This window comes from Hemiscyllium ocellatum, chromosome 13 (assembly GCF_020745735.1).
Source record: "Hemiscyllium ocellatum isolate sHemOce1 chromosome 13, sHemOce1.pat.X.cur, whole genome shotgun sequence".
In the NCBI taxonomy this organism is placed as follows: domain Eukaryota; kingdom Metazoa; phylum Chordata; class Chondrichthyes; order Orectolobiformes; family Hemiscylliidae; genus Hemiscyllium; species Hemiscyllium ocellatum.
The window spans coordinates 76,334,591-76,361,961 of record NC_083413.1 but is presented as its reverse complement, the minus strand read 5'-3'; the positions used below and the strand labels follow the sequence as shown (position 1 = coordinate 76,361,961).

General features: G+C 43.2%; 1 protein-coding gene across 3 annotated transcripts in view; it reads right to left on the bottom strand.

Annotated features, from left to right (window-relative positions):
- sned1 (sushi, nidogen and EGF-like domains 1) overlaps positions 1-27,371 on the bottom strand; it is a 250,937-nt gene that overhangs the window by 13,439 nt on the left and 210,127 nt on the right. For all 3 annotated transcript variants that reach the window (XM_060834967.1, XM_060834966.1, XM_060834968.1), the window contains 7 exons: positions 25,674-25,967; positions 15,186-15,369; positions 12,146-12,258; positions 8,317-8,595; positions 3,809-3,974; positions 2,537-2,619; positions 1,357-1,455 (listed from right to left, as the gene is read on the bottom strand). In XM_060834967.1, coding sequence (XP_060690950.1) covers positions 1,357-1,455; positions 2,537-2,619; positions 3,809-3,974; positions 8,317-8,595; positions 12,146-12,258; positions 15,186-15,369; positions 25,674-25,967 — 1,218 coding nt within the window. The remainder of the gene's footprint in view (positions 1-1,356; positions 1,456-2,536; positions 2,620-3,808; positions 3,975-8,316; positions 8,596-12,145; positions 12,259-15,185; positions 15,370-25,673; positions 25,968-27,371) is intronic.

The following is a 27,371-nucleotide window of genomic DNA, read 5'->3' as shown; positions in this document are numbered from 1 at the left end:
AGACCTGGAACCAGTGTGTTCTAACAGTCTCTTGAAGTAATGCAGGTAATCTTCTTGTAACCTGTAAATAGGCGCAATTATGCAATAGCTTCAGACCTTTCTGTTTTCTTCATTCATGGGATGTGGATGCCGCTGGCCGGCCAGCATTTATTGCCCATCCCCAGTTGCCCTTAAGAAGGTGGTGGTGAGCTGCTGTCCACGCGGTGTGGGTAGACTTACAATGCCACTAAGTGGAGAGTTCCAGGCTATTGACCCAGAGACAGTGAAGGAACGGAGATATATTTCCAAGTCAGGATGATGAGTGGCTTGGAGGGGAGTTTGCAGAAGGTGGTGTTCTTATGTATCTGCTGCTCTTGTCCTTCTAGATGGAAGTAGTTGTAGGTTTGGATGTGCTATCTAAGGAGCCATGGTGAATTTCTGCAAAGCAACCTTGTAGATAGTACACACTGCTGCTTCTGAGCATTGGTGGTGGAGGGAGTGAATGTGGGTGTGGTATCAGTAAAGGTGGCCACTTTGTGTCAAGCTTCTCGAGATTGCTGGAGCTGAACACAGCCAGGCAGGTGGGGAGTATTTCCTCACACTCCTGACTTGTTGATGTTAGACAGGCTTCGCGGAGTTAGGAGGTGAGCTACTTGTTACATTACTCCTCGCCTCTGACCTGCTCTTGTAGCCACTGTGTTTATATGATCTGTTCAGTTCAGTTTCTTGTTAATGGTAGCCCAAAGCATGATGCAGGCTTCAGTGATGTAACATCATTGAATGTCAGGAGTCTATTATTAGATTCTCTCTTGGAGATGGTTATTGTTTGGCACTGGAGAGGCAAAGGTCTAGTGGTATTATTGCTAGATTACTAATCCAGAGACCCTTGTAATGTTCTGGGATCCAGGTTTGTATCCTGCCATGGCAGATGGTGGAATTTGATTTCAACAAATAAAAAATCTGGAATTAAAGAGTCTAATTGTGACTCCGAATGAACTTCTTTGACATTTATGACTTGTTGAAACTATTCCAGAGATTCTCCAGCCCAGTTCTGGTTAAGGTGGTGCTTCAGGATCATAGGAGACCTGGGAATTCTTGGAATGGAAAACACCAGCTGCAAGTCCTCAGGAACCATAATTGGATGTTTCTCTTCCAAACCCTGTGGTATTTGAGGTCCCAGGCACTGGCAGGAGCAGAGATCATAAATTCTACTTGCAACCTATGCCTTTTGTACCTCAGTTCTAACTGGCCAGCTTTAACTCAATGTTACTAAATGGCTACTTCGACCCTTAGTTTAATTATCCTTTCTTAGAATAGCTCTCACTGAAAATCAACCCCATATAAAAGGTGCCCACAAACTCTTGATAGGAATCTTACCTGATTCAGTGTTGGTCTCAGATTCTTGGATCTCCAAGGCCAGACTGATACGATTTGTCGATTCCTCCAAGTTTTCCAGTTTGATTGGTGGCTCTGGGCCTAGCCAAGAAATCAAAGATGTGCACAGCCATCATTTAGATCAAGATGACAGATCAAACAATACAGCACTGCGTTAAAACACAGGCACTTGGCTGTAAGCAATTCTGGTTTGCCACGAGCAGTCTTCACTTTCCAACAGGGCATTGATCGAATGAAGGACAACTCAATGCACTGAGGAGCTAGTCACTTCATATTTAATTGAGCGAGTTTCAATTTTCGAATCATGCAATACCTGAGCCACAAGATTGGAGATGGCACAAAGCAGTGCTGCTGAATGAAGTCAGGGTTGTTGTGACAACCTGCAACATGATAAAATGAAAAGACACTTGCAACACCTGCAGCCTCTTTTTATTTGATCACGCTAAGGTGCTGGTCAATAAAGCTGCCATGCTGAGCCACAAACGTTTCTAAACAAAATGAACTGGCATGGATATGTTTTCGCTTGAGACTTCCATGAAGAATCATAGAATCCCTACAGTGGGGAAGCTGGCCATTCAGCCCACCGAGTCCAGGCTGACCCTTCCAAGAGCATCCCATCCAATCCCACTCCCGTAATCCTGCATTTCCCATGGTTGATCCACATACCCACAGCACCCAGAGGGATGACCGTGGGGAGAATGTGCAAATTCCACACAGCGGGTGGAATCAAACCCAGGCTGGGAGTGCTGGGAGAGAGCAGTGCTAACCATTGTGCCACCCAGCCACTCATATTATGCCAAGGTGATGGAATTCTAAGGCAAATTATATTTCTCTTTGTGGATCAATTGGTTAAAAGATCAATAAGGTATTTGCATAATCGAACATCTGAGCAAGAATTGAATCGAAGTCCCAAAGATTAAAGAACAGAGTCTAACGTAGTACAGTGCTAAACCCCTTTGACCAAGATCATGGCCATTGTATGCTAATGTATCCCTCTGTTTAGCCCAGCATTATTTTTTTAATTGTACCTCTGTGACAGATGGTGGATGCTTCCTCATGCTAAATGTGCTGCATAAATGTAAATTGCTGTTGTACTGTTAAGGATCAAGTGCTCTGAAAAATTAACATCAACCATGCAAGCCGACTGAGTTCTGGTACCTACGTGTTAGCAGAGTTATGGGATTATGCTGCAGATTCGAAAAGGTGGCAGTGATCCTCCCTCTCCCATCCAGCATCTCCGAGTACCTGAAAATCAGATCCAAACCAATTTGTCTGTCAAAATTTCAAATTCAAACAGGATCGTCAGCAGCACTGACAAGATGAAATAACCAAGCAGCTACAGGTCAGGTACAACATGAGTTTAGTCAGAGAGAAACACTGCAAAGTTCAATTGCATGCAGCCCTTTTCTGTGGGTTACTACCTGTAGTCTTTAAAATCTGAGGTGAGCTTAGTGGTGTGCATATACACTTCCAGCACAAGCTGTGCCAGGTGTCATACTGGTGATAGAAACCAGGCACTGAGTATCTGTCAGATGTATAGAGAGTAGACAGATCTGATATCAATTGAAGTGTACCTGACTTTATGCTAATGTTATCTTAATATATAAATATTAATTAATGCTACAGGTTTATTGCTTTATTAACATATTTCTGATTGCACACAGGGTTGAGCAGCAGCAGGAAGGATCCCGCATCAGTGTTGATAAGTAAGATTAACTACTTTCAGACTTGCTGCTGTTAAGTTCTGGCTGTTGTACAAGAGTTTGGCACACTATATAGCTCTCTATAGTTGCTAGAGTTTACATGGAGTGATATAGCATCACTGAACAAGTCAGTCCTGACCTTTTGGCTTGCTATGAAACAGTTAGCTCAGTTGGTGTGATGGCTGGTTTGCAACACAGAGTGGTGCCACAGCATGGGTTCAAATCCCACACCAGCTGAGGGTACCATGAAGGTCTTGCCTTTTCAATCTCTCCTCTTGCCTGAGGCATGGAGACCCTCAGGTTTAACTCACAACCAGTCGTTTTCTCTCTCTCTGTCTCTAATGAGAGAACAGCCCTATGGCTCCCTGGGACAATAGTAACGGTACCTTGCTCCCAGGCATTTCTATAGGTCACAATATGACTTGAGTTATGCTCAAGTGAGTGAATCAACCACTTAATGCCATTGACCAATCTTCTCTGAAGAATCTGAACATTTTTCTTTTTAAGTAACAGCCTAATCCTCTTTTGAATGTCTCAGCTAGAACGGCCTTCACCTTCCTCTGTCCTTTTTTGCTTCATCTGTTTTGTGGATCTTGGTGTAGCGTTCCTGCATTTAAGAAGGTCATTTTCCAACTTGGCAACACTGAAGGAAGGTCTGAGATTGGAGTTTCATTGGAAGCAAGGGATTTAAAAGAAACATTTTTTTAAAGGAAGTGAAGCGTTCCACCTACTTTATGATTTGGGAATTGTCCTCGTAGCTTCCATTGCCAGTTTCCGCCTCATCAGGTTGTAGTGTGACATGCAGCTTATTATTGTACATGCCACACTCCTCAGGATCTGTCTTCTCCTTCGAGTATCCTTGCGTTTCCCCTTGCCTCGTGTTACTTTGAATTCTCACTAAGAAAAGATACAATACAACCTAGCATTATTGGCTCACATTGGTCCTTACAGGTGGAATTGAAAACCTCACCACATCGTCACTTCCAGGGCTGTAAGGCCCTTGGTCACTGTGAATGATCTGAAACATTATATAGTCACTTGGTCACACAGAACAGAATACAGCTGGAAAAAAATGACACGTTGCGAAGCTTTTTGTTTTTTTCATTCATCAGGACATACAATCACAAGAATACCAAATCCCAATGGAAACAACAGCATGACTTAAAATTGTTGTTTCCTTTGAGATTTGGTACTCTTGTGACTCTGTGCTTAAAGACATGATGAAAAACCTCCAGTAACTCAGAGCTCCAACGTACATCCAGTGTACTGATCGTGCATAACTACTATTGTACACATGCTCCTTCAGTGACCTTTTTGGCCTAGTGAACCAAGTAGCAGTTACATAACACCTTTGACTTAACAAAGCAACCCAATGCATTTCACAGAAGCATCAGAAGACAACAATTGACACCAGACGAAAGGTGGAGATAGTTGGATGGATGACCAAGGGCTCGGTGAAGCAGGTGCTCTTTCAGCAGCATCTTGGAAAGGAGAAAGGAATGGAGGGGTTAATGGTGGACTGAGGGCTAGGTAGGTGACAGCAATGATGGGATTAACAAAGTCAGTGGATGCTTACGAAGCTAGAGTTGGAGGAATATGGAGCCTTGGAGGTTTGTAGCACTGAAGGAGGTGATAGAGACCAGCAAGTCTAAGACCAGGGAGGGATCTGAATACAACCATTAAAATGTTCAAAGGTGCCACCTCTATGGCTGTACTCTTACCTGACATTTGCTGTCTTTGGATAGGTATAATGGTGAAGTCAGGGTTCCTCTGCCATGTCCAAGCCACTCTCCGTCTATGGAGCTGTACACTTAGTTGGCAGGATTATGGGTGGGTATGTATCCTACTGAAATTCCTGTACAAATACTCCTGGTCCTACAGTGTCACCAAACAAAGTGACCTAGGGGTGCTGGTTCCTTGGAATTGGAGTCGCAGGCAGCCAGAACCCATGAAAAAAGCATTTGGCATGCTTGCCTTTATTAGTCAGAACATCAAGTGCAGGGGTTGGGATGTCATGTTGTGGTTGGACGGACATTAATAAGGCCACTTCTAAAACAATGCTTACCTGGTCACCCAGGTGATCTTATAAAGTTTTATAAAATCATGAGGGGGCATTCATAAGGTGAATAGTCAAGGTCTTTTTCCTTGGGTAAGGGAGTCTAGAACTAGAGGGCATAGGTTTAAGGTGAGAGGGGCAAGATTTATAAAGGACCTGAGAGGTAACTTTTTCATGCAGAAGGTAGTGCATGTATGGAACAAGCTGCCAGAGGAAGTGGAGTAAGTGGGTACATTTACAACATTTAAAAGGCATCTGGATGGGTATATGAATAGGAAGAGTTCAGAGGGATATCGGCCAAATGCTGGCAAATGGGACTAGGCTGGATTGGGTTGTCTGGTCGACATGGACAAGTTGGACTGAACGGTTTGTTTCCGCACGGTATATCTCTATGACTGCACTTCGAAACAAAATCTCATTGGCGATCAAGTGCTCTGGGTCTTCTGAAGGTTGGGAAAGATGCTAATAAAATGCAAGGTGGTTTTCCAGACTGCAAGGTGATCTGTACAACCAGGAAGTAAAGTAGGGAGACACCGCCTTGATAGAGAAATGGTAAAATTGAACAACATTGGCAGAATTAATGTACAACACAAAAGAAAGTACAATTAAACATAAGGAAACCAAAAGGCAAACAATCCAGTTCATCAAGCTACGACAAACATCACTTTAGGGGCAGGATGTGATCCAGCCTGTTGATGGGACTTCAGTGAACCCCAGAGGATCGGTGTAAGATGTAAAGTATAAGTCATTGCTGGAAATACAATGGCTGTTTTGAGATGGATTTGAATAGAACTCCAGTAGGTCATTGCCATAGAGTAGTCAACTCAACTTGAACTCCTATTCATAATTTCCTCCAGTTCACCATTAGGATGAACAAGGGCTGAGTCTTCAGCCTGCACTACAACTCCGTTAGCACTGGTGTCATCTCATTCCTCACCACCCAGTCACACTGAACCTGATTCACTGTGACCTTGCACCTTGTTCAACCTCGAAGATCCAGCTCACATCCTGGGCCAAAACTATAGACTTAAACCTGTATCCATTTAATGTGAAAAACACGCTGGGTCATTTCTTTAACTTCAAAGTCACTTGATCATACAGAACCTGATAACAGCAGAAAAAAAGACATGTGGTGAAGCTTTTTGTTTTGCATTCATCAGGACACAGTCACTTAAAGGTGCAACATAAATGCACAATGCTGTTGTTGACTGTTGAAGGTGATTAAGCTATCAAGGGACAAAGCATCTCCAGCTACTTTTTGACAAGACAAGAAAGATTGTTAAGACTTGGTGAAAGATTAATCTGCATGCAGCATCTTTACCAGTTCTTATCAGAACCTGTACTGATAGTAATATTCCCCAAAATGGCAGATAACATCATCTTGTTTCCACTTTTTATCCTCTGATACATCTTCTTTATAACTCGCCCACTTTTCCGATCTTCCCTTTCTATCCTCCTCTCAAATCCGTTCCAACACAGGATTCCCATTTTCAATCCTTGTGCCTTCTCACTACTTCCCTTCTGCTTGCTACTCTCAATCTGTGTCTTCTCTTCAATCTCCCTTCCTGATGTATTTCTCTCTTATCATTCTCTGTCTACACTTCTCTTCATCACCCCCACCACCCCCTTCTCTATTGCATGCCCTCTGCAGCGTTTTCGATCCCCAGGCTGTGTCCTTGTTATACTATTCTCTCTCCCATGTTAGCTTGTTAGCTTGTTCCCATGTCCAATCAATTACCTGTATCTTCTCCTGACGTCTGTCTTTTCCCAGTCGGAATGCACATCTAATCTTTGCCCTTCTTATTTATGTCCACTCTCCCTTATAAAAAGACTGTGTATTTAACAACTATAGACAGCAATTGAAAATAAGTTAAAATTCACTCATTGGCCAGCATTTATTGTCTGGTCTTAGTTGCCCTTAAGAAGGATATAATGAGCTGTATTTTGAACCATTGCAGTTCATGCTCTGTAGCGTGATACACAATGTCATTAGGGTGAAAATTCCAACATTTTGACCCAACAACAGTGATATTTTTTAAAAATGAGATTTACCAGGAAGGTTGCACAATATCACAGCAAGGAATTTGACACCAATTGTGAACTCCGTTTGTGACTCAGGAGCCGAGTTGTTTGCAAGCGATTCTCGGGGAATCGAGTGGGTTGGAACAGAGCCCACGTTACAGAGGCAGAGAGAGAAAGACACCGAGTGTGCAGCTCCCCAGATGTAGTAAAAAATATGTTGAAATTTGCAGAAAACCAGTTACCTATCTTTCACCAGTTACTGTGAGCTGTGATCTTTGGGTTGGTAAGTTCAAAACATTCACCAAGTGAATTAGTCACTCTGTGCTTCTTACAAACAAGTGGAAGCTTCCAGAGGAAGGCAACTTGACAGTTGCAACTTGCCTTCCAAATCAAAGGATGATCATCTCAACATTGGAATCAGGACGCAAAAACCACTGAACTGTCTTTCTAGTTTTTTCAACCTCCACCAATAATGTATTTTCTCATTGTGTGTGTGTGTGTGTGTGTCTGTCTGTCTGTCTGTATGGGAGTTTATAAGGGGATTAGAGTTTTAGCTAGTAGTGTTATATACCAATACGTTATATCGTTGTATCTGTAGCTATTATACAAATACTTATAATAAATAATACTACCTGTTCAGTACAGAAACCTGGACCATGCTTTCTATCAAGCTTGATTTGAAAATCAGATAAGTTAGGATACTGTGCATACCTTAAAACAAACTTTAACAAAATGTTAGTCCAGTAAAATGGTTCTTTCATGGTATGTCAGTGTAACCAGCAAAGCCAGCATACAATACTTGTTTGTAATTGCTCCTTGATCTGAGTAGCTCATTCCGGTGTTTCAGAGAGTCAACCACATTGTTATAGTACTGCAGTCACATTTAAGCCAGATTGGGGAAGGTTGACAGATTTCCTCCCTTAAAAGTCACCAAAGAATCCAATGGGTTTTTACAACATTTAACGGTAGTTTGGTAAACATTACAGAAATTAAATTTCAATTCCCAATTTATTAGTTGAATTGAAACTCCACCAATTACCATGACCTACAACTGTCTCCACTATCTACATTCTCTCGAAGATCCCTCCCTAGTCAATTTCCTCCATGCACGACCTCCATTTAATCACTGAATGCTTCCAAATTCTGGCTTCTTGTACTTACATGTGCTGACATTCAGATAGGCAGGGTCACTTAATAGCTTTCCCCTCTTGGTGTCTCGCACTGCCATTAGTGCCAGTTTGTACCTCCGTCCAGCCCCCAGGTCGCGGAGTGTGTAGGCCGTTAACTTTCCATTGGGAATGTAGCGGCTTTTCATTTCACAAGGGGTTGTGCTATTGAGAATGTAACCGTTACTTGGGCCAGTCAGCGGGCTATTCCAGCGTAGCCTTGCTGTTGTTGTTGTAACACCAGCCAGCACAAGGTTCTGAGGAGGCGGTGGCCCTGTGACAGAAAGATACAGTGAGCTTCTGTTAGTTACTTTATTCCGGGAGATGTCCTTTTCACTTTGCAGCAATCACAGTGGGCCCATGGGAGCTACATTCCAGTCACTGAGAACCAGAAAATCAGGTTCCATTGCTAGACATAATAGGACTATCATCGGGGCACTTGAGTTTACATCTTGGAAGCATCTGTGGAGAGAGAAACAGAGTTAACGTCTCACGTCACAACCTTTCATCTTCATCAGAATGGGAATGTTTAGTCTGTTTTAAGCTGTTTAAATGGGGGAAGATGGAAAGGTAAACATGAGAGAAGGTCAGTGCCAGGGTTGTGGGTGAGACAGGTTAAATGGCAGAAAACTTGATGGGGCTGAGCCAAAGACAGAAGATGAGAGATGGAGGTCAGTTTGCGATGCAGAGTAATGCCAACAGCATGGGCTCAATTCTTACATGGAGGACTCTCCTTCTCAACCACTCTCCTTACTTCAGGCATGGTGACCCTCAGATTAAACCACCACTAATTGTCTTTATCTCTAATGGGAGAATAGTCACGTGTGTCCAATCAAACTATGACAACTTTATCATTTAGTAACAGCACAAGTAATGAGACAACAGCTGTGTCCGCAGGAAGTGTGAATTGTAAACAACTACCATCTGAAAACAAACAATGAGAAAACATGATGCAACATGCAAAACAGAATAAGATGGGCAGGAATTATAGTCTGAAACTCATTGTCGAACACAGAAGACATCAAAATTTATTTGATTCCCTCACTTTCGTCACCGACCCTGCAAATTCTTTTCTCTCCTGTCTTCCATCCTATTACAGAACTCTATCTCTTGTGTTCTTTGTCCAGTTTCCACCAACTTGACAACTTTATAAGGGTTTGAGGAACATGGGCCAAGATATAGATCAGAATCAGCGACAAATACAATGATACCTATCTTGATGTTGAGAGCAACTTGCTCTACCTTTTATGCTTTTCACAAACGGCACGATGAGATTCCCACTTGGCAGTGGACAGTTGCTAATTAACGATGATGATTGTTTTGTTGATAGCCAAGCTCACCTCATTAATATTCAGCCTCCCATTTTACCAAACAAGGTTGATGTCGGAAAAACTCAACAAGGAAATCGAAGGAAATCGCTTCCTGCTCTGAATGACTGCCACGTTGTTTTCACTGGGCACCAGCATCTACGGGCATGCCCAATGGGCACTGGCCACTCTATGTCCTTGGACATTGGCAACTGATATGTGCTAACCTCTAAGAGGCACATCTTCAATTCACTTACAGGTCACTTCTGCTGTGCGATGTTGCACCTTGGGTTGCAACTGGTAACTCTCGATGTAATGCTGCAGCAAAGACACTGTGTTCAGGCACACACACCCAGCTCACAGACTGGACCAGGCTGCATTTCCAGGCTCTTCACTCATAGTCATTGCACTCACTCATTCACTCATTAAAGAAGATGCAGATGGAAGGAATGCTGGTCTTTTGGCAGTTATCAGTTGAGAGTGAGTTATTCCAGGAACATTGTGTGGTGAGATGGGGCGTGGTTGGTAATTACTGAGTAGCATTTGGTACAACCCAACAAGAAACCACCAACTCATGGTGCCAAACCCACCAAAACACTTGATGCAATTCAGACCTATCCAAAAAAACCACACAATTTAGTCCATAGACTTTCCTCTGTGTATGTCACAAAAAGGTTAGAGCTAACAAATTGAGGGTGGGAGGAAGAGTGAGAGACAGACAAATAAGCAGAGAAATAGTGGATGAGAGATGGAGGCAAATACAGAGAGACCAAGTAACAAAGTAAGAGCTAGGATGGAAGACAGAGAAAGAGAACAATAAAGACATTTGTAAGTATTGAAGTTCTGAGGGTCTTGGGGGTCCCCATACTAGAAACAGTACATTAACATGCAGGTATGGCAAGCTATTAGAAAGCCCAATATCACATTGGCCTTTATTGCATAAGAGTAAATAACCACAGAATCTCAATAGTGTGGAAGCAGTCATTTGGCCCATCGAGTCCATATCAACCCTCCAAAGAGCATCCCACCAACACCTATCCTTGTGGGATAAGAAATGGATGCAGGAAGGAGCTATCAGACTTGCTCCACCATTCAATGCAATCATGGCTGAACTACCAAGAACTCCACTTTTCATATCTTTAGAGTCAAAAATCTGTCTATCCCAGCCTTAAATGCATTGAGCAAAAAAGCATGCACAACCATCTATGTTAGGTAGTTTCAAAGATGCATAATCCTGTATAGTTCAGTCTTAAATGGTCAGTTTTTATCCGGAGACTGTGCCCTTGGGTTCTACACCATCCAGCCCGAAGAACCTGTAGTAGCCACCCAATGAGATGACCTCCCATTCTTCTAAACTCTGGTGTATTATAGATCCAATTTAGTCAACATCTCATCAAAAAGACAACCTTCTCATCGGAGTGATCAATCTCGTGAATCTTTGCTCTATTACTTCTGAGACAACATTATGCCTCCTTTAATATGGAGACCAAAAGTGTGCACTCTATTCCTGGTGCGGTTTCCCCAAAGCCTTATACAATTCTAACAAGGGCAGCACGGTGGCTCAGTGGTTAGCACTGCTGCCTCACAACACCAAGGACCCAGTTTTATTGTACCCTCAGGAGATTTGTATGTGGGGTTTGCACATTCTCCCTGTGTCTGCGTGGGTTTCCTCTGGATGGTCCCGTTCAAAGATGTGCAGATGAGGTGGATTGGCTGTGCCTAATTTCCCATGATGTCGAGGGATATGCAGGCCGGGTGGATGAGCCATGGGAAATGCAGGGTTGCAAGGGTGAGGTGGGTCTTGGTAGGATGCTCTTTGAAGGGTTGATATGGACTTGATGGGCCAAATGGCCTGTTGCCACATTGTTGAGATTCTGTGGTTCTTTACTTTCATGCAGTAAAGGCCAATGTGATATTGGCCTTCCTAACAGCTCGGTATACTGGCACGTTAACGTACTGTTTCTAGCATGGGGACCCCACCCCCACCCCCACCAAGGCCCTCAGAATTTCAACATGTACAAATTTCATGTCTGGGTGGTCTCACATCTCTCTCCGCTCTGGACGTCGGATTTCCTGATGCAGAAATCAAAGGAAATCCCTCCAGCCTGTCCTTACATGTAATTACATCATTACATGGATATGCAAGAACATGGCAACAACATTCACATGCCCTGAAAGGATTTTTAAAAACTAAAATGAAAAGCAAACACTAAAACTGTAGATGCTTGCAGGATCTTACTAAATGGTGGAGCAGCTTTGTGAGGCTGACTGGCCTACCTCTGATCTTAAGTTTGATGTTCTCCCATGAGGGGTTATGAAAGCTTTACAAAGCATTACAATGGGCTGACACGCAATGAGTATCAGTCCGTTTAATCCAAGGCGCAACGGTGCTTTCAGATGCAGCTACCTGATGAATGATTGCCTATCTAACCCGCAGTCAAGCACAATGTTTCGATCCTTTCAGGTGCAATGAGGTGTAAACCCCTAAGGAATGCTTCCGAGCTGATCAGAACCTACGTGTCCACACAGGCAGGGGTGGAGCTGCGAGACCCTCCAAAAAGCTTTCCTGAGTGTCGAGACTCATCTGCGGCATGGCCTCCACTGTATAGAATTCTCCTGGAGAAAGGTCCCTGTAGGTGAACAAGAAGGAAAAACAAGTGATCCGTTACTTTAAAGGCTATCAAACATCCCCATGTACCATGCCCTGCCAAACCCCATCCACCACAAAACCCTCAACAGTCCTGACTGCTTTTGGGATATGGAGGTGTACTGGTACAGTGGTCAGTCAGGGTACAATGCCCACCATATTCACTGACCAGTTTGCACTCTTGACCCCAGAATGCATTGGTCCATTGTGTTCATATCAATCTTACAATACAGCCTCATGTGATAGGCTGGATTTTATGGGAAGGTGGTGGTAGGCGCGGACTTGGGGTTGGTGTTGATGTGAAGTAAGGGCTGCGGTGGTGGCTTGATGGCACCCAGGAAGTAGGGGACAACCCAGACAGTGGCTTTGTGAGGGAGTTGTCAGGTACCTTTTATGTCCACTAATCCCAATTAGTGCTCTGTTAGCTTTTTAGTCTCAGAAGCTCCATTGGTGGCTATGGCAGGGACTACATGTGGCTGAGAGCAGCTGGGGCCATAGGGGTTAGAAAGACACAGGAGTTGGGGGTGGTGGTGGTCAAGAGGTGGAGAACGATAGAAATATTATTGTTGGGTGAGGGCAAAGGTGAAGCATGGTCACACTGGCAGCCATTCCCACTAGGGAGTTCTATCTGAGACACATAGCAACTAATTAAGAGGACCACTCCATTCCCTAGAACCCCATGTTCACTTGGCAGACATTCCATTTAGGGTAGGGGTCACCAATCACGATCAAAATATCAGTGCCAGCTGAAAAAGGCCTTTGATTGATTAATAAAGTGACACAAAGATCAAGCAACAAGGAAGGTGACAACTGCTGGTATTGGGTGCCTATAAATTCAGCTTAATTCAACCTGGCACTGGGTGTGTGCATGTGCAGAGTTAGAAATGTTTTCTTTTCTAAGGGGTGCAATAAGAGAAACAGATTAATTAGAGATGCAATGAAACTGAACTCTCATTACGTGCCTGAGATATATTCTTTTGGTTGGGAGCACATATAAGTAGCAACTTAGAATGACTTTGCATTTCAGAGTGCAACCTACAATTGGGTTTTGGAGTTGAATGTCTTAAGGGATTAAGAGCTGAAAGGACAGGGGTATTTGGTTGATTTTGAGTAAACATAGCAATTGATTAGTGAGTCAGATTAGCGAGTATTTCTAGTCCTTAAAGAATAAGTAAGATCTTTACTTTGTTTTTAGGTCTCCAATCTGTCTCTTTTTCTTAAAAAATAGTTTGTCAGGTATAAAAATTGGGTACTTACATAAAGAAATTACAATAAAGGGTAAAGAGCAAGGATACTGGAGCGATTCATTAATAAATTTAATAAAAGTATGATAGAAGTGGCAGGTAGGTGATGCGTTGCTGCTGCCGCATGTGGGGGCTGCTGGACAGCAAGAAGATCCAGTGAGAACAAATCTCATAGAATCAGAGATCTACAGTCCGGAAAAAGGCCCTTTGACTATGGAGTCTCCAGTGGTTAAAAGCACCCTCGTAACTATTCCAATCCAATTTTACAGTCCTGGGCCAATAGCCTTGTATGCTTTGGCATCACAAGTGCACATGTATAGCAAGTACTGGTAGCACTATGAAATTTGGATATGAGTTGAAGAACTGGAGCTTGATGCATTGAGCCAGATAAGGGAAGGGGAAAGCTACCTGGACACTTCGCTCTAGTGGGCAGTCCCATCCTCAGGTAACTGTACGTGTAGTAGATATGGGTAATCAAGGAGTTACCATTGAGAAGCCTCAGGCTCTGCAATTGCCTGACAGTTAAAGGGTTTGAGTAAGCTGTGGAGATGAGTGGATACTGCAGGATGATAAGCAAACTGACCACGCCACCATCATCATACGGGGAGTGGTGGTGGTGGTGGGGGGGGGGTGGTGGGGGTGGTGGGGAGGTGGGGGAATAGAAGTATAGTATTGGTAGGAGACAGTATAATTAGTGGAATGGATATAGTTCTTTGCAGCTGTGTGTGAGAGTCCCAAAGAATGTGTTAGCTGCCCAGTGCCAGAATTAAGGACAGGACAGGAACATGACAGGGAACCAGTTTTAAAGTCCACAATGGTACCAATGACGTTCTTGGGACTAGAACAGAGATTCCAATGAAAGATACTGAACTGTTAAGAAGTATATTAGGTTTAGCATAATCTCCAATAATTTCAGGATTACAACCTGAGCCGTGGGTCACTTGAACCAAATAACTAAGGACCCTGTGATACTGAGGAAGCATGACAGGGTAGATGGGACAAAGTTATTTTCTCTTCAGGGAGAAACTAAATCCATTTAAAACAGATAATCTTTTTTTTCTCTCAGATGTTAATAAATTTGAGGAATCCTTTACTGCACAGGGCTGTAGAGACTGGGTCGTTAAGTATTTTCAAGACTGAAACACAGATTTTAATAAGGAAGAGTATCAAAGGTCATGTGGAAGAGGCTGGAAAGTGGAGTTGAGGATGATCAAATCAGGAGTGGCTACTTTTGATCCTACATCTTGTATTCTAATTGTTACAGTGCAGATGGAGGCCATTTGGCCCATTACATCTGTGCCTGCTACCAATCCTCAACAGTTCATTTCGAGAAGGCCTGGAGAATCCAACCCAAGGTGCAGAGGGAAGCTGACTGGGCATTAATCAGGAATTAACACCGACCCACCCATTCCATGCCAAATCACCAATACTCCTTTTGCAAACACTGTCACAACTCCAACTAATCTGGGACACTGGAGCCAATTGTAGTATCCCAAGCCTCATCCAGATAGGACTAATGAGGAAAGGTGAGTCCTCATTAAGCAGTAACTACCTGCTAATTTGTTGAAATATATAACATGGGAATATTTTGTCAAACAGAAGGGCCTCCTGCCCCAGGTTAGCAGGATGAGGTGGGGAGCTAATGGGATAGGGAGATATTGTTTACCGAAAGGTGTAGTGCGTGAGGTTAGACCCCAGCAAAACAGTTGTTTCTTCAGCTGAGTCGGGGGACTTCAGAGAGAGCCGGATAGCGCTGACAAGCGACTGCTTTGGATTATGTAAAGACCAGGTGACGGATATGCTGGATGCAGTGACATTCACGACAGACAGGTTTCCAATTGGACCAGGTTCTAGACGGAAGAAGAGAAATCATCATTCAGACTGGGATGGTTATCTCTTTAATGGCAAGCGGAAAGCCCAGTAATAGTTGAACAGAATTTGATCACATCTACCAAAGGACTACAGATAGATCATCTATGGCTTTTACAAACTTTCCTTTCCAGCTATTAACTCTGAAACCAACATGGCACCAATTGGAATCAACTGCAAACTTGTGAGGATGGTAGTTTAGATCAGTTTTGGATAAGGTGCTCACAACCCACCCAACCCCCAGCTTTAATTCTTACAACTGAAAAATTATATCTTAAACCATATAAATTATGAACTAAGCATACCCGACTGGAGATCTAACTTATCAACAAATGGCAGCGTGACAGAGCATGGATGATAAGAATGAGTCCTTTTAAGAAAAAAAATCAGAAAAAGATGCAGATATGTAGAGTGCCAATCAGCATTTAAAACAGAAAGATAGGCTACTGCTTAATGTGGCAACCATGCATCCAAAGTGATCTCAGAGGAAAAATCCTAGACTGCAAGGAAAGAATCAGGACAGGGCAGGAAACAAGAGTTGGTGCTTAAAGTTTCAGTTTGCCCTACTTCAACACTGGCTCACTATATAATAGTGACAATAAGTAATTACACATCATCTCTTTAATTGAGACGCCCAACACTTTCATCAAATGTGAATGTATAAAGTAGCCAGATCCGTGCATACAAGTTTAAATCTTTAGCAGAATTTTCTCTTGAATAAAGATATGAAAAAAACTGCTAAGCGAGCACAAAGTAACTCTATAGTTCTTACCATTAGCATTTGAGTGAATTAATTAAATTATTTGGAAGATCAGATCTCACAGGATCCCTAATTGTATCCTTTTGCTTAGGGGCTTGTCAAAGAATCCCAAGAAGATTCTATTTAATCTGAACATCCATCTAAACCCTGTATTGTTTTCTTGTTATCCTGCCAACACCCTGAGCTCAAATTATTCATGAGACCCACCTCTTGTTCCACTGAATATAATCTCAGTTCACTGCTGACCACTCACCTTTCCCTCCTGGGCCCTGGGCTGGCTGATATTGTTTGGTGTTATTGTTATCACTCGCTTTCCTCAGGTACTATGCCCTCCGCGTTCAGATCTTACCCTCTCCTCCAAATACTAACACTTGATCCCATTGTCCTTGTGAATGTTTAATCTCCAACCTCCCCTTCCTCTCCCAATTCATTAGCTATTTGTGGCCTCCAAAATATGTGCCTCTCTTTTCCAGCATACCAGTTTTGAATTCATCCAATTATGATTTCCACCCTTGCCAGAGTCCCAAACTGACTCGAATCAAAGGTGAAGATTACATCCAGTGAAATGGTGATAAATTATAACAATCCCTCCATGTCCTTCTCGACCTATCTGCAACCATATGACACCATCCTGCAATATTTCCCTATCATTATCCAGGAGGGCAGAATGACACTCCCCTGGAAGCATTCATAGCTATTCACTTGTAATTCTAAATCTCATTTTTTAAATTTAATGTATTTTTAATTGCGGACTGAAACGGGAAAAATATTGCTTCCAAAACCAAAGCATCGCTGCCCATTTTTATAGCACGTGACACAAATACCGTAAGTGATATTTAAATTATTGCTTTCTTCAACCTGAGGAGGAGGCTGGTAGCAGTCAAGTTGGCATCAGGGCAAGTGGTCAAAGTGAGATTCAGCTGGTAACAAGTAGCTGATTGGTTTGTGGAATGGTAACCAGTTGTCTATGATAGAAGCCATAACCCTGCCAACAACTGTGTATTTGGATCTTGGGTAAATGGACAGCTTGTGAGTGTGAATGATATTGACAGAAGCCTTTGGACCTCCAGCAGGGGGCATTTTCTACAGCAGAGACATCTGAAGTAAGCGAGTTACTTTTTCTCACCAGTTGCTATAAATTGTAATTTTACAGTCAGAAACTATGTAATTTGTTCGTCAATTGCTTATGCTCCCTGTCGGGAAGTGAAGTGAAATGAACCAGGAGAAGAGAGATTGAAGGACAGCTAGTCCTGAAAAGCAAAGTGATTATCTCCATGAACTGGTGGAAGAAGGGCATTGAACTGCTTCCCCTGTTTTTCCCCCTCAACCCACAACACCAGTGATCTTTTGTCTGCCTATGTCTGCCTGTAAGTGTGTGTAGGGGTAGTTATAATGGAAGTAGAGTTTTAACTAGTAAAATTATTTGTGAATAGTTCATAATTGTTTAACTGTAGCTAGAATCTAGTTGTTTGTAAAAAATAGTAATTGTGGTTAAATACAGAAACCTGGTCTGTGCATTATGTTTGCCTAGGTCTAAACAAACAGGTAAATCAAAGGAATTTTGTGGACTTTGATAAAATCTGCAACTTTGGTGACGCTCTGGGAAAAGTAGGGCTTAATTTCCAGTGAACTGCCCAGTGAGGAGTAACCCAATGGCTTCTCTTCCTGCTCTCCCTCAATGACCTCTTGTGAACCCCCAAGAGTCAATCCTTGGTCTCCTCATATGTCTCATCTACTTGCTGTTCTTGGTGGCGTAATTCAAAACAGCATCAGTTTCTATAGATACACTGATCCTACAGAGCTGTATCTCATGACGATATCCCTCTACTGTTTGTGCAGTGTCGATGTTCAATGACATCTGATATCATAAGAGCAGTCATTTTCTCCAATTAAACATTGGTTAGACAGAAGCCATTGTTATCAATTCCATAGCCAGAAATTCCACTTCATAATCATTGATTCTCCCAAAAACTGTCTGAAGCACTTGGTCGTCAATGTTGATGTTATTATGAGATCCCAAGATGAGTTGATTTCATAAATTCAGACCATCACTAAAACTACTTATTTCTATCTTCATAAAATGTCCAACTTTGCTTCAGTTCATCTTTGGCTGAAAAGTCTACGTTATTTACAAGATGCTTCTGGCCAGCTTCCAATGTTCCGAAAACTTGAGGTCATCAAAAACTTTGTTTCCATGTCATGATTTGCACGACGTCCAGCGAACCTCTCACCTCTGTGTTCACCAACATTCACCGGTTCCCAGTTCAGCAATGCCTCGATTTTAAAATTCCCATCTTTGTTTGCTAATCTGTCTGTGGCCTCAACCACCCCCCTTCATATCCCATAATCCTCCACCGCAGCCAAACAGGACTTGATTGCTCCAGCAATGGTGGCACTGGGATCAGCTACTCAGGTCCTAAACTCTGGAAGTCCCTCCATGAACCTCTTCTTTCCCAGTTTAGGAGGTTCCTTAAAATCCATCTCACTATCCACCTCTTGAGCTACTACGTCAACATCTTCTGTGAGACTCGATGTCAAATTTTGTTTATAGACTATTCCATAAAATGCGTTAATTTGTTTTGCTCTATTAAAGGCACTATGATAAATACAAGCTGTTGCTGTGATTGCTTTTGCTGATTTTATATGTGGCTGCTCCTTTGGCATGAAAACAGATCCTTCAAATATTGTCTCTCGTGAACACATACTCAACAACGTTAATGTTGCGGGAAGCCAGGACCGTCACAGTGATGTTCATTGGCTCTCTCTATAATGCACAGCATTACATTTTGAGAAATTGCCAAAGAACAGACACACAGGGTGTGTCCCATGGATGGTACGGCTGCATTTTGTGTATTCTGTTATGCATTAAGATAGCAGAGAAAATTAATTTCAGACAAATATTTGCCATTAAACATGAGGCTTAGATTTGATTATGTGCAGTCTTGGCAGTGTTCCAAGTATGGGCCCGGGTTTGCTATCGGGCTGACACAGCACTACAACTGTACAAATGTGTTAGAGAATCCCTCATGGCATTGCTTACAGTCATTTGGATCATATAAATGGTTTAAATCATTAAATGAACAATATGTTCTATTCCAGTCAAGCTGCACATATTGAAAGCCACAAATAATATTATTGTTTGAACGTATACAGTCCTTCAGGGTCTAGTTCTGTGGGATGGACATTGAAGGGATTTTCCAGTCTGCACAATGTCCTGGGTCAGAGGGTTGCAGCATTGAAATAGCTGCTTTTCTTTCCATTTTAAGGTTTTTAAATAAAATGCGACACCTGGAATGTGATGAATCAAACATGTGGAAGGTGTACCTTTTCTTTCATTTACAGATACTGGGACAATTTCTGACACTATTGTGTGTACACTGGGCAGAACTGTCACCACACAATGGGTAGCTCGGTTGGGGCTTGGCTTGCCAATTCTGGTTGAAAAGGGCCATTGTACTGAGGTTGCGTTCTGAGCCAGGAAACTGCTGGGCTCATCAGAACCTGGAAGTTGACGGTATGTGATTACAGCAGGGTGTGTGGGTGCCGAAGTGGATCGATTTGAAGGGTAGTGATTGTGACAAATCCAGCCAGGACACACGTACCCTTATTGAGGCTGTTAATCTGGTCCAATCAGGGAGCCCTGGCTGACAGATATAAACAGGATTGTCAGACATCCTGTTCACTTTGAGCTTTGGCTGAGCTCTTAAAGATAGTGGAATCAAGGGATATAAGGATAATGCAGGAACAGGATACTGATTGTGGATGATCAGCCATGACCATAATGAATGGTGGTGCTGGCTCGAAGGGCCAAATGGCCTATTCCTGCACCTATTGTCTATTGTATCAAAGACTCTCCAAATGTAAATAGAGGGTAAAATGGTGACAGGATACTGGCTCCTGTTGGAGTTATTTCAAGAAGGCTCTGTTTGGTTCTCTGGGAGTTCATCCCAGTTTGTTTTGAAGCAGAATGTCCTCTAGCTCTCAGTATTCATCATGCCAACTTATGATATCTCTATGCCAAGTCATGTCCCTACACCACTTCCTATGGCAATAGTGGAAGCATAGTCACTGAATATTTTTAAGGCAGAGGTGAATGGTTCCTGATGAGTAAAGGGTGGCATGGTGGTTAGCACTACTTCCTCTCAGCACCAGGGGCCCGGGTCCAATTCCATCCTCGGTCGACTGTCTGTGTGGAGTTTGTAAATTCTCCCAGTGTTTGCATGGGTTTCCTCTGGGCGCTCCGATTTCCTCCCACAGTCCAAAGATGTACAAGTTAGGTGAGTTGGCAGTGCAAAATTGCTCATAATGTTCAGGGATGAGTAGGTTAGGTGCATTAGTCAGGGGAAATGTAGGATAATAGTGTAGGCTTGGGTGGGTTACTCTTTGAAGGGTCGGTGTGGACTTGTTGCACTGAAGAGCCTGTTTCCATACTGTAAGGATTCTACGATTTTATGAAGTGTTGTGGTGATAGTTATCAGGCGTAGACAGGAATTAGGATTTGAGGCTAAGTTCAGATCAGCCATGATCTCTTTCAGATGAAGGTTTAAGGGGCTGAAAGACCCATTCCTGCTTCTTGTTCCTATACCCAAACTAATTCATGATCGCAACCATCCCAATGTCCCCTCAAATATCTCATGATGCCTCCACAGCCACCCATCCAGTATCCATCATGGAGTTACCTCAGGAGCCATGTGAAGGTGTAGAAAACTTCAACAACCTAAAGCATAACCCAATCGTGCATATTCAAGCATGAAGAAATCCCAACTATGAAACCCAATCAAAGCTTTTAAAACTGTGGTTAATCTCTCATGAAACACAAGAAATTTCTGCTCGGAGCCCTCAAAAACAGTTAACTGTAAGAATCAAACAGAACGCAGAACCCTATTATGATTTTGAAACCCAGTCAAGCATTCATGGGGACTTAATGACAACTATTCTGAAATATAAACAAATATTTCTACTGAGATAGTGCACAAGGAGATGGTAATTTTATTCTAACTTCAATGAAGAGTACAAAAGGGCATTCCTTTTGGAGCAGCACCACAAAACATACCTAAAAATAAGGCATTAACATACAACACAGGACTACTTCATGGTTAGTATAAGCAGCATGCAACAGACAGAGCTAATCCCAGAACCAACAGGTGAGATCTATAACATTTAGCTGTAATGACAATTTTTCAACTAACTGGAGGAGGATCCATAAAAGTCCCCATCCTCAACTATGGAGGAGATCAGCATGTCAGTGTAAATGTCAGGACTAAAGCGACTGAAACTGCCTTCAGCCAGCAGTGCTAAGTGGATGATTCACGTTGGCCTCCTCCAGATCAGAGATAGCAGTCTTTAACCACTTTGATTTACTCTAGGTGATATCAAGAAATGGCTGGTGGCATTGGATATGCAGAGGCTGTGGGCCCTACACTGACATTTACTTGACAATGTGGATTTTTTTTATTCATTGATGTGGGTGAGGGCATCGCTGGCTAACAATTTTTTGACTACCTCTAATAGTTAAGAGTCAGCCACATCGCTATCGCCTATCTCCCCCTGGACCATGATCCCACATTGGAATGTCAGCCATAGTTTCCACTCCAGTCACTAATTTCATTTCATCCGGAGATCTCTCCTTCCTCACTGCCTCCAAGCTCATAGTCTCCCAACACTGCACAGCTCATATCTACCTCCTTCCCGAAATGTTAACTCTGATTTCTCTCCACAGATGCAGCCAATCCTGCTGAGCTTTTCCATCGATTTATGTTTTTGTTTCTGATTCCCAGCATCCACGGTTCTTTCAGTTTTTCTTTTGTTTTCCACAGAACATTACCTGGATCTCTGGATTAACAGCCGAGTGGTAATGACACAAGGCCATCACTCCCCTTAAATTGTCCAGGTATGTCCTGTACACAAAATGCAGAACAAATTCAACCCAGCCAATGGCTGCCCCATCTGCCCACTCTTGATCTTCAGCAGAGTGATGGGAAGCAGTTATTGATATTGTTATCAACAGTACTTGCAAAGCAATAACCTGCTCACTGACCCTCAGCTTGTATTCTGCCAGAACCACTCTGCTCCTGACCTCATTACAGACGTGGTCCAACCATGGACAAAAAATTTTTTTAGATTAGATTACTTATAGTGTGGAAACAGGCCCTTCGGCCCAACAAGTCCACACCGACCCGCCGAAGCGCAACCCACCCATACCCCTACATTCACCCCTTACCTGACACTACGGGCAATTTAGCATGGCCAATTCACCTGACCCGCACATCTTTGGACTGTGGGAGGAAACCGGAGCACCCGGAGGAAACCCACGCAGACACGGGGAGAACGTGCAAACTCCACACAGACAGTCACCTGAGTCGGGAATTGAACCCAGGTCTCTGGTGCTGTGAGGCAGCAGTGCTAACCACTGTGCCACCGTGCCGCCCCAAAAAATGTTGAACTCAAGCAATGAGGTGAGAATGACAGCCCTTAACACCAAGTAGCCCAAGCGAAACTGGAGTTAATGGAAATCACGGGAATAATTCTCTGCTGGATGGAGTCATAGCTAGTACAAAGGAAGATGAATGTGGTTGTTGCAGGTCAATTATCACAGCTCCAAAGCATCTCTACAGAAGTTCCTCGGGGTACTGTCCTTGGCCCAACAGCTTTTCATTGCTTCATCAATCACCTTTGCTTTGTCATTAGAGATTAGAAGCATGGAATCCTTAGTGTAGAAACAGGCCATTCAGTTCATCTGGTCACACTGACCCTCTGAACAGCATCCCACCCAGACCTATCCCTCCCCTACCCTATCCTTGTAACCCTGCATTTCTCATGGCAAATCCACCGAATCTGCATATCTTTGGCTGTGGGAGGAAACCGTCACAGACACTGGGAGAAGGTGCAAAGTCCACGCAAAGTCAAACCTGGGTCCCTGGTGCTGAGTTGCAGTGGTGCTAACCACTTAACCGTGATTGCACAACATTCAACTCCATTCATGGCTGCTCAGATACGGAACAGCCCCTGTATACAGGGTCAAGACCTGGACAACACTCAGGCTTGGATTGAGAAAAGTAATGAAACGTTCACGGTTGACCAGAAACTGAACAGGACCACTCACATAACCTCAGGTCAGAGGCTGGGAATTTGAAGATGATTACCTCCTGACTCCTCAAAGTCTGTCTACCATCTACAAAGAGTGTGGTGGAATACACCACACTTATCTGGATGTGTGCAACTCCATTAACACTCAAGAAACTTGACACCTTCTAGGACAAAGTAGACAACTTGATTGGGAGTGCAACCACCACCTTCACTTCCTGCACCACTGACACACAGGGGCAGTAGTGTATACAATCTACAATAGGCATGACGGCAACCCACCGGGAATCCTTTGTCAGCAGTGTCCAAACCCACAATCTCTAACAGCTAGGACAGGTCTTCCCAAAGTGGGGTGCAACCTCACTTACTGGGGTTGTGGGTTCTGATGCAGTGATGGCTCCTGCCACAGAGCTCTGACTAGGTTGCAGTGGCCATGCGCCCACCCTTAACAGGCTGTCAACGACCTAGAATGGCAAGGGCAGCCCCAACCAAGTTTCACCAAGTCACTGTGTTTGGAAGGATATTACCATTCCTTCACTGTCACCAGGTCCTGGAAAATTCTGGAACCTCCTTCCCAATAGCATTCTAGGGAACACCTACACACTAAGCATTGCAACAGTTCAAGAAGGAAGGTTACCGTCATCTTATAAAGGGTAAGTGCGAATGGACAATGAACAGTGGGGCCAGCTAACAATGCCCAAAATCACAAGAACCGATACAAAGTTTAAAATCACACAACACCAGATTATAGTCTGTTGGACTATAACCTGGTGTTGTGTGACTTTCAACTTTGTATATCCCAGTCCAACACCTCCAAACAAGAACAGACACACTGGAGAAAATGACTGACAATCGAGGCAGTCAGGCAGAGGTTTTTTGAATCTAAAACTCATAATTTAAGCCTTTGTTTTACACTTAATGAGCCAGAAACTGAAACTTCAGATCATGGCATTTAAACAGAGCAACCTTAGAGAGCATTTCCATTCGCTCCAGTGATTTGTGACTCTTACAATTGAGGCTAAGTCTCTCAGGACAGTCAAGATGTGGCCTGTTTAAACTCAGCAGCAATTTAAAATGGCCCAGCTGAGTTCAGGCTTCCCTCTGGTATGATGTGCATCCTGTCCCCTTCCCCCATCGGCAGAAGTGGGATGCACTGAATATGGAAACAGAGGCTCCAATACCAGGTCTCACTTGCATTTTAAATTCTTCTTAATAGGCCCAACCCCTTGAAAATGAGCCTGAATATATCCAATAGGACATTATTTTGTAAGGACCGGAATATGAGATCATGTAATGCTCAGTGAATCTTTAAGGCCGAAAGATCTAATTGTTAATTAAACATAGGTTTTGTTTAAAACCAATTTTTGTTGTTGTTAGGGAACATTTATGGGCTGGAATATACTGGGTGAATGTTCAGCTGGTCACTCTTGGCCTCGGAATCAAAAGGTTATGAGTTCAAGTGGTAATCCAGAGATTTGAACACACAGTCCAAGTTGAGCACTGAGAGAATGCTGCACTGTCAAAAGTGCAGCTTTTGGATGAGATGCCAAACAGAGTTCCAATCTTTCCTCTCATGTGCAGTTCAATGATCCCACTTTCAAGAAGATCTCCCTACTGTACTGAGCAATATTCACTTTGCAACCAAAATCCTTAAAAGAGATGACCTGGTCATTATCATGTTGTAGTTTATACTACCTTATTGTACACGATTGGTTGATACAGTTTCCTGATTTAGAACAATTAGTATTCAAGTACATTAAGATGTTCTGAGACCTTAATAGACACAACATATTGCAAATTCACTCTTTAATGAGATGTCATAATTTAGCCATTCTGGGAGACTGGCATAATCCGGCATACAGTTACAAAATGCTAACACAAAGCTTGCAAACAGTAAAGCATCCTTGAGTGGTTTTTGTTATTCATTATCAATATTGAGTTCAATAATTTTAGGCCTGAACTCTCCCATGTGCTCATCCCCAACCCCACATACCAGGCCTTGTTATCACATAGTCTGCCACTACACACTACCCACTGTAACACACTAATGGTCACCATTAACAGCTATTCATTCACCAAGCCAATTTGTTATCTACCTCTTTGTCTGTCCAATTTTACCCCCTTACCTCAACCTTATCTTCTGCACATAAACCAACAATTTCATAGCCACGTCAGTTCTGAGAAAGGGTCAGCGGACCCGAAACGTTAACTCTGATTTCTGTTCACAGATGCTGCCAGACCTGCTGAGCTTTTCCAGCAACTTCTGCTTTTGCTTCAGTATTTTTTTTAACCTGTGCTCTTTAAGGGGCAGGCTGCAGGCAGGGCAAACTGTAAATTTGTTTCAAGTTTCCAACTACCAAAAATAATGGTGTTCAGACCCAGTTGGGAGAAGGGGGACAATTGAGGGAATGTTTGAACAAAACATGGAATGAAGATACTTACTTGTCCACACAAGGAGCAGAGCGGGCTTGCTGATATCGTTCTGATTGACATTTCGCTTGACTGAAAAAATAGAAATATTGTAAAGTCTTCCTGGGGAGAGTGGTCTCAACCGGTGTCGTGATCTGCTTTTGTTGACAAAGTCAGTCTTGCGCACTTTTCCATCATAGGATGTGTAGGTTACTGCAAAGCCGTCGATCAGCTCCTGTGCACTGTCCATCTCTGGGGCTTGCCATGAGATTTCAATCTCATTACCCTCTGATCTTTCCACCTTCAGGGCTGCTGGTGGGGCAAGTTCTGGGAGACAAAATGAGACAGAAATGAAGAAGGAGGCATTGCTCCTGGCCATCAGCAACTCCTCAGTTAGATTTTCTCCACGTCTCTGCTGTGAACTCAGCTCTGCTGCCACTTCCATTGGATGGGGATCAGAGTGCAAGGTATATTTGGTGTGACAGATCCATTCATCCTCCAGCCCGTTCACACTCTACCCCCCAAAAAGCTCTGCAATCCATTTCCATCTCCTTTTACGGGCCATGTAGATCTGCCCCATTCCTATTTCATTCCTTTCCACAGCCAATTCACACGCTGCATCATCATGCAGCATTTAATCTTCCGTTCAATCTTCCTCTCTCAATTAATCTCCCTCAACATGGACTCTATCCAACCCATTTAATTTCTTTGGCTACTGAATTTTACAGCACAAAAGGAAGCAACTTGACTTTCAATAGACAATAGACAATAGGTTTCAGGAGTAGGCCATTCAGCCCTTCGAGCCTGCATCACCATTCAATATGATCATGGCTGATCATTCCTAATCAGTATCCGCTCCCTGCCTTATCTCCATAACCCTTGATTCCACTATCTTTGAGAGCTCTATCCAACCCTTTCTTAAATGAATCCAGAGACTGGGCCTCCACTGCCCTCTGGGGAAGAGCATTCCACACAGCCACCACTCTCTGGGTGAAGAAGTTTCTCCTCATCTCTGTCCTAACCTGTAATAAGTGAAATAGGTATGAGGTGGGCAAATAGATGGCAGACAGTCACCAACGTTATTTTACCTGGTCTTGCCCACGCCTTGATTTGTGTCAGATGGATGGGCACCATTAAGTTCCCTTCTGCACATTACATAGGAACTGGAGTAGACCATTCAGTCACCATTTAGTTTATATCATTGCTGATCACCTCCTCGATCCACGTTCCTACACTACCTCAATACTCCTGGATGTCATTAGTCCCCAGAAATTGACAGATTTCTGTCTTGAAACTGTTCAGTGATTGACATTTCACAGCCCTCTGGGGTAGAGGAATGGCAAGATTCACCATCCTCTGAGTGAAAAAAATTCCTCCTCATCTCAGATTTAAAATGACCTGTCCCTTATCCTGGTATTGTGACCCTGGTTTTAGATTAATCAACCAGGGGAAACATCCCAGCCATACCCACCAGGTCATGTTATCATCAAGTGCAACCTGCAATTGGATCCCCCTACATTCTCACACATCCAGGCAATACAGAATTTCATTCTCCTAGTAAGGCAAGTGTATCCCTCCTGAGATAGACGGCAACATTGTACACAATGTTCTTGTTGAGATCACATCAAGTATCTACACATCAGCAACAAAGTATCATTATTCTTTACTCAACTCAGAGAGTGGTGGGTGTACGGAACGCTCTGCCCCAGAAGGCTGTGGGGGCCAAGTCTC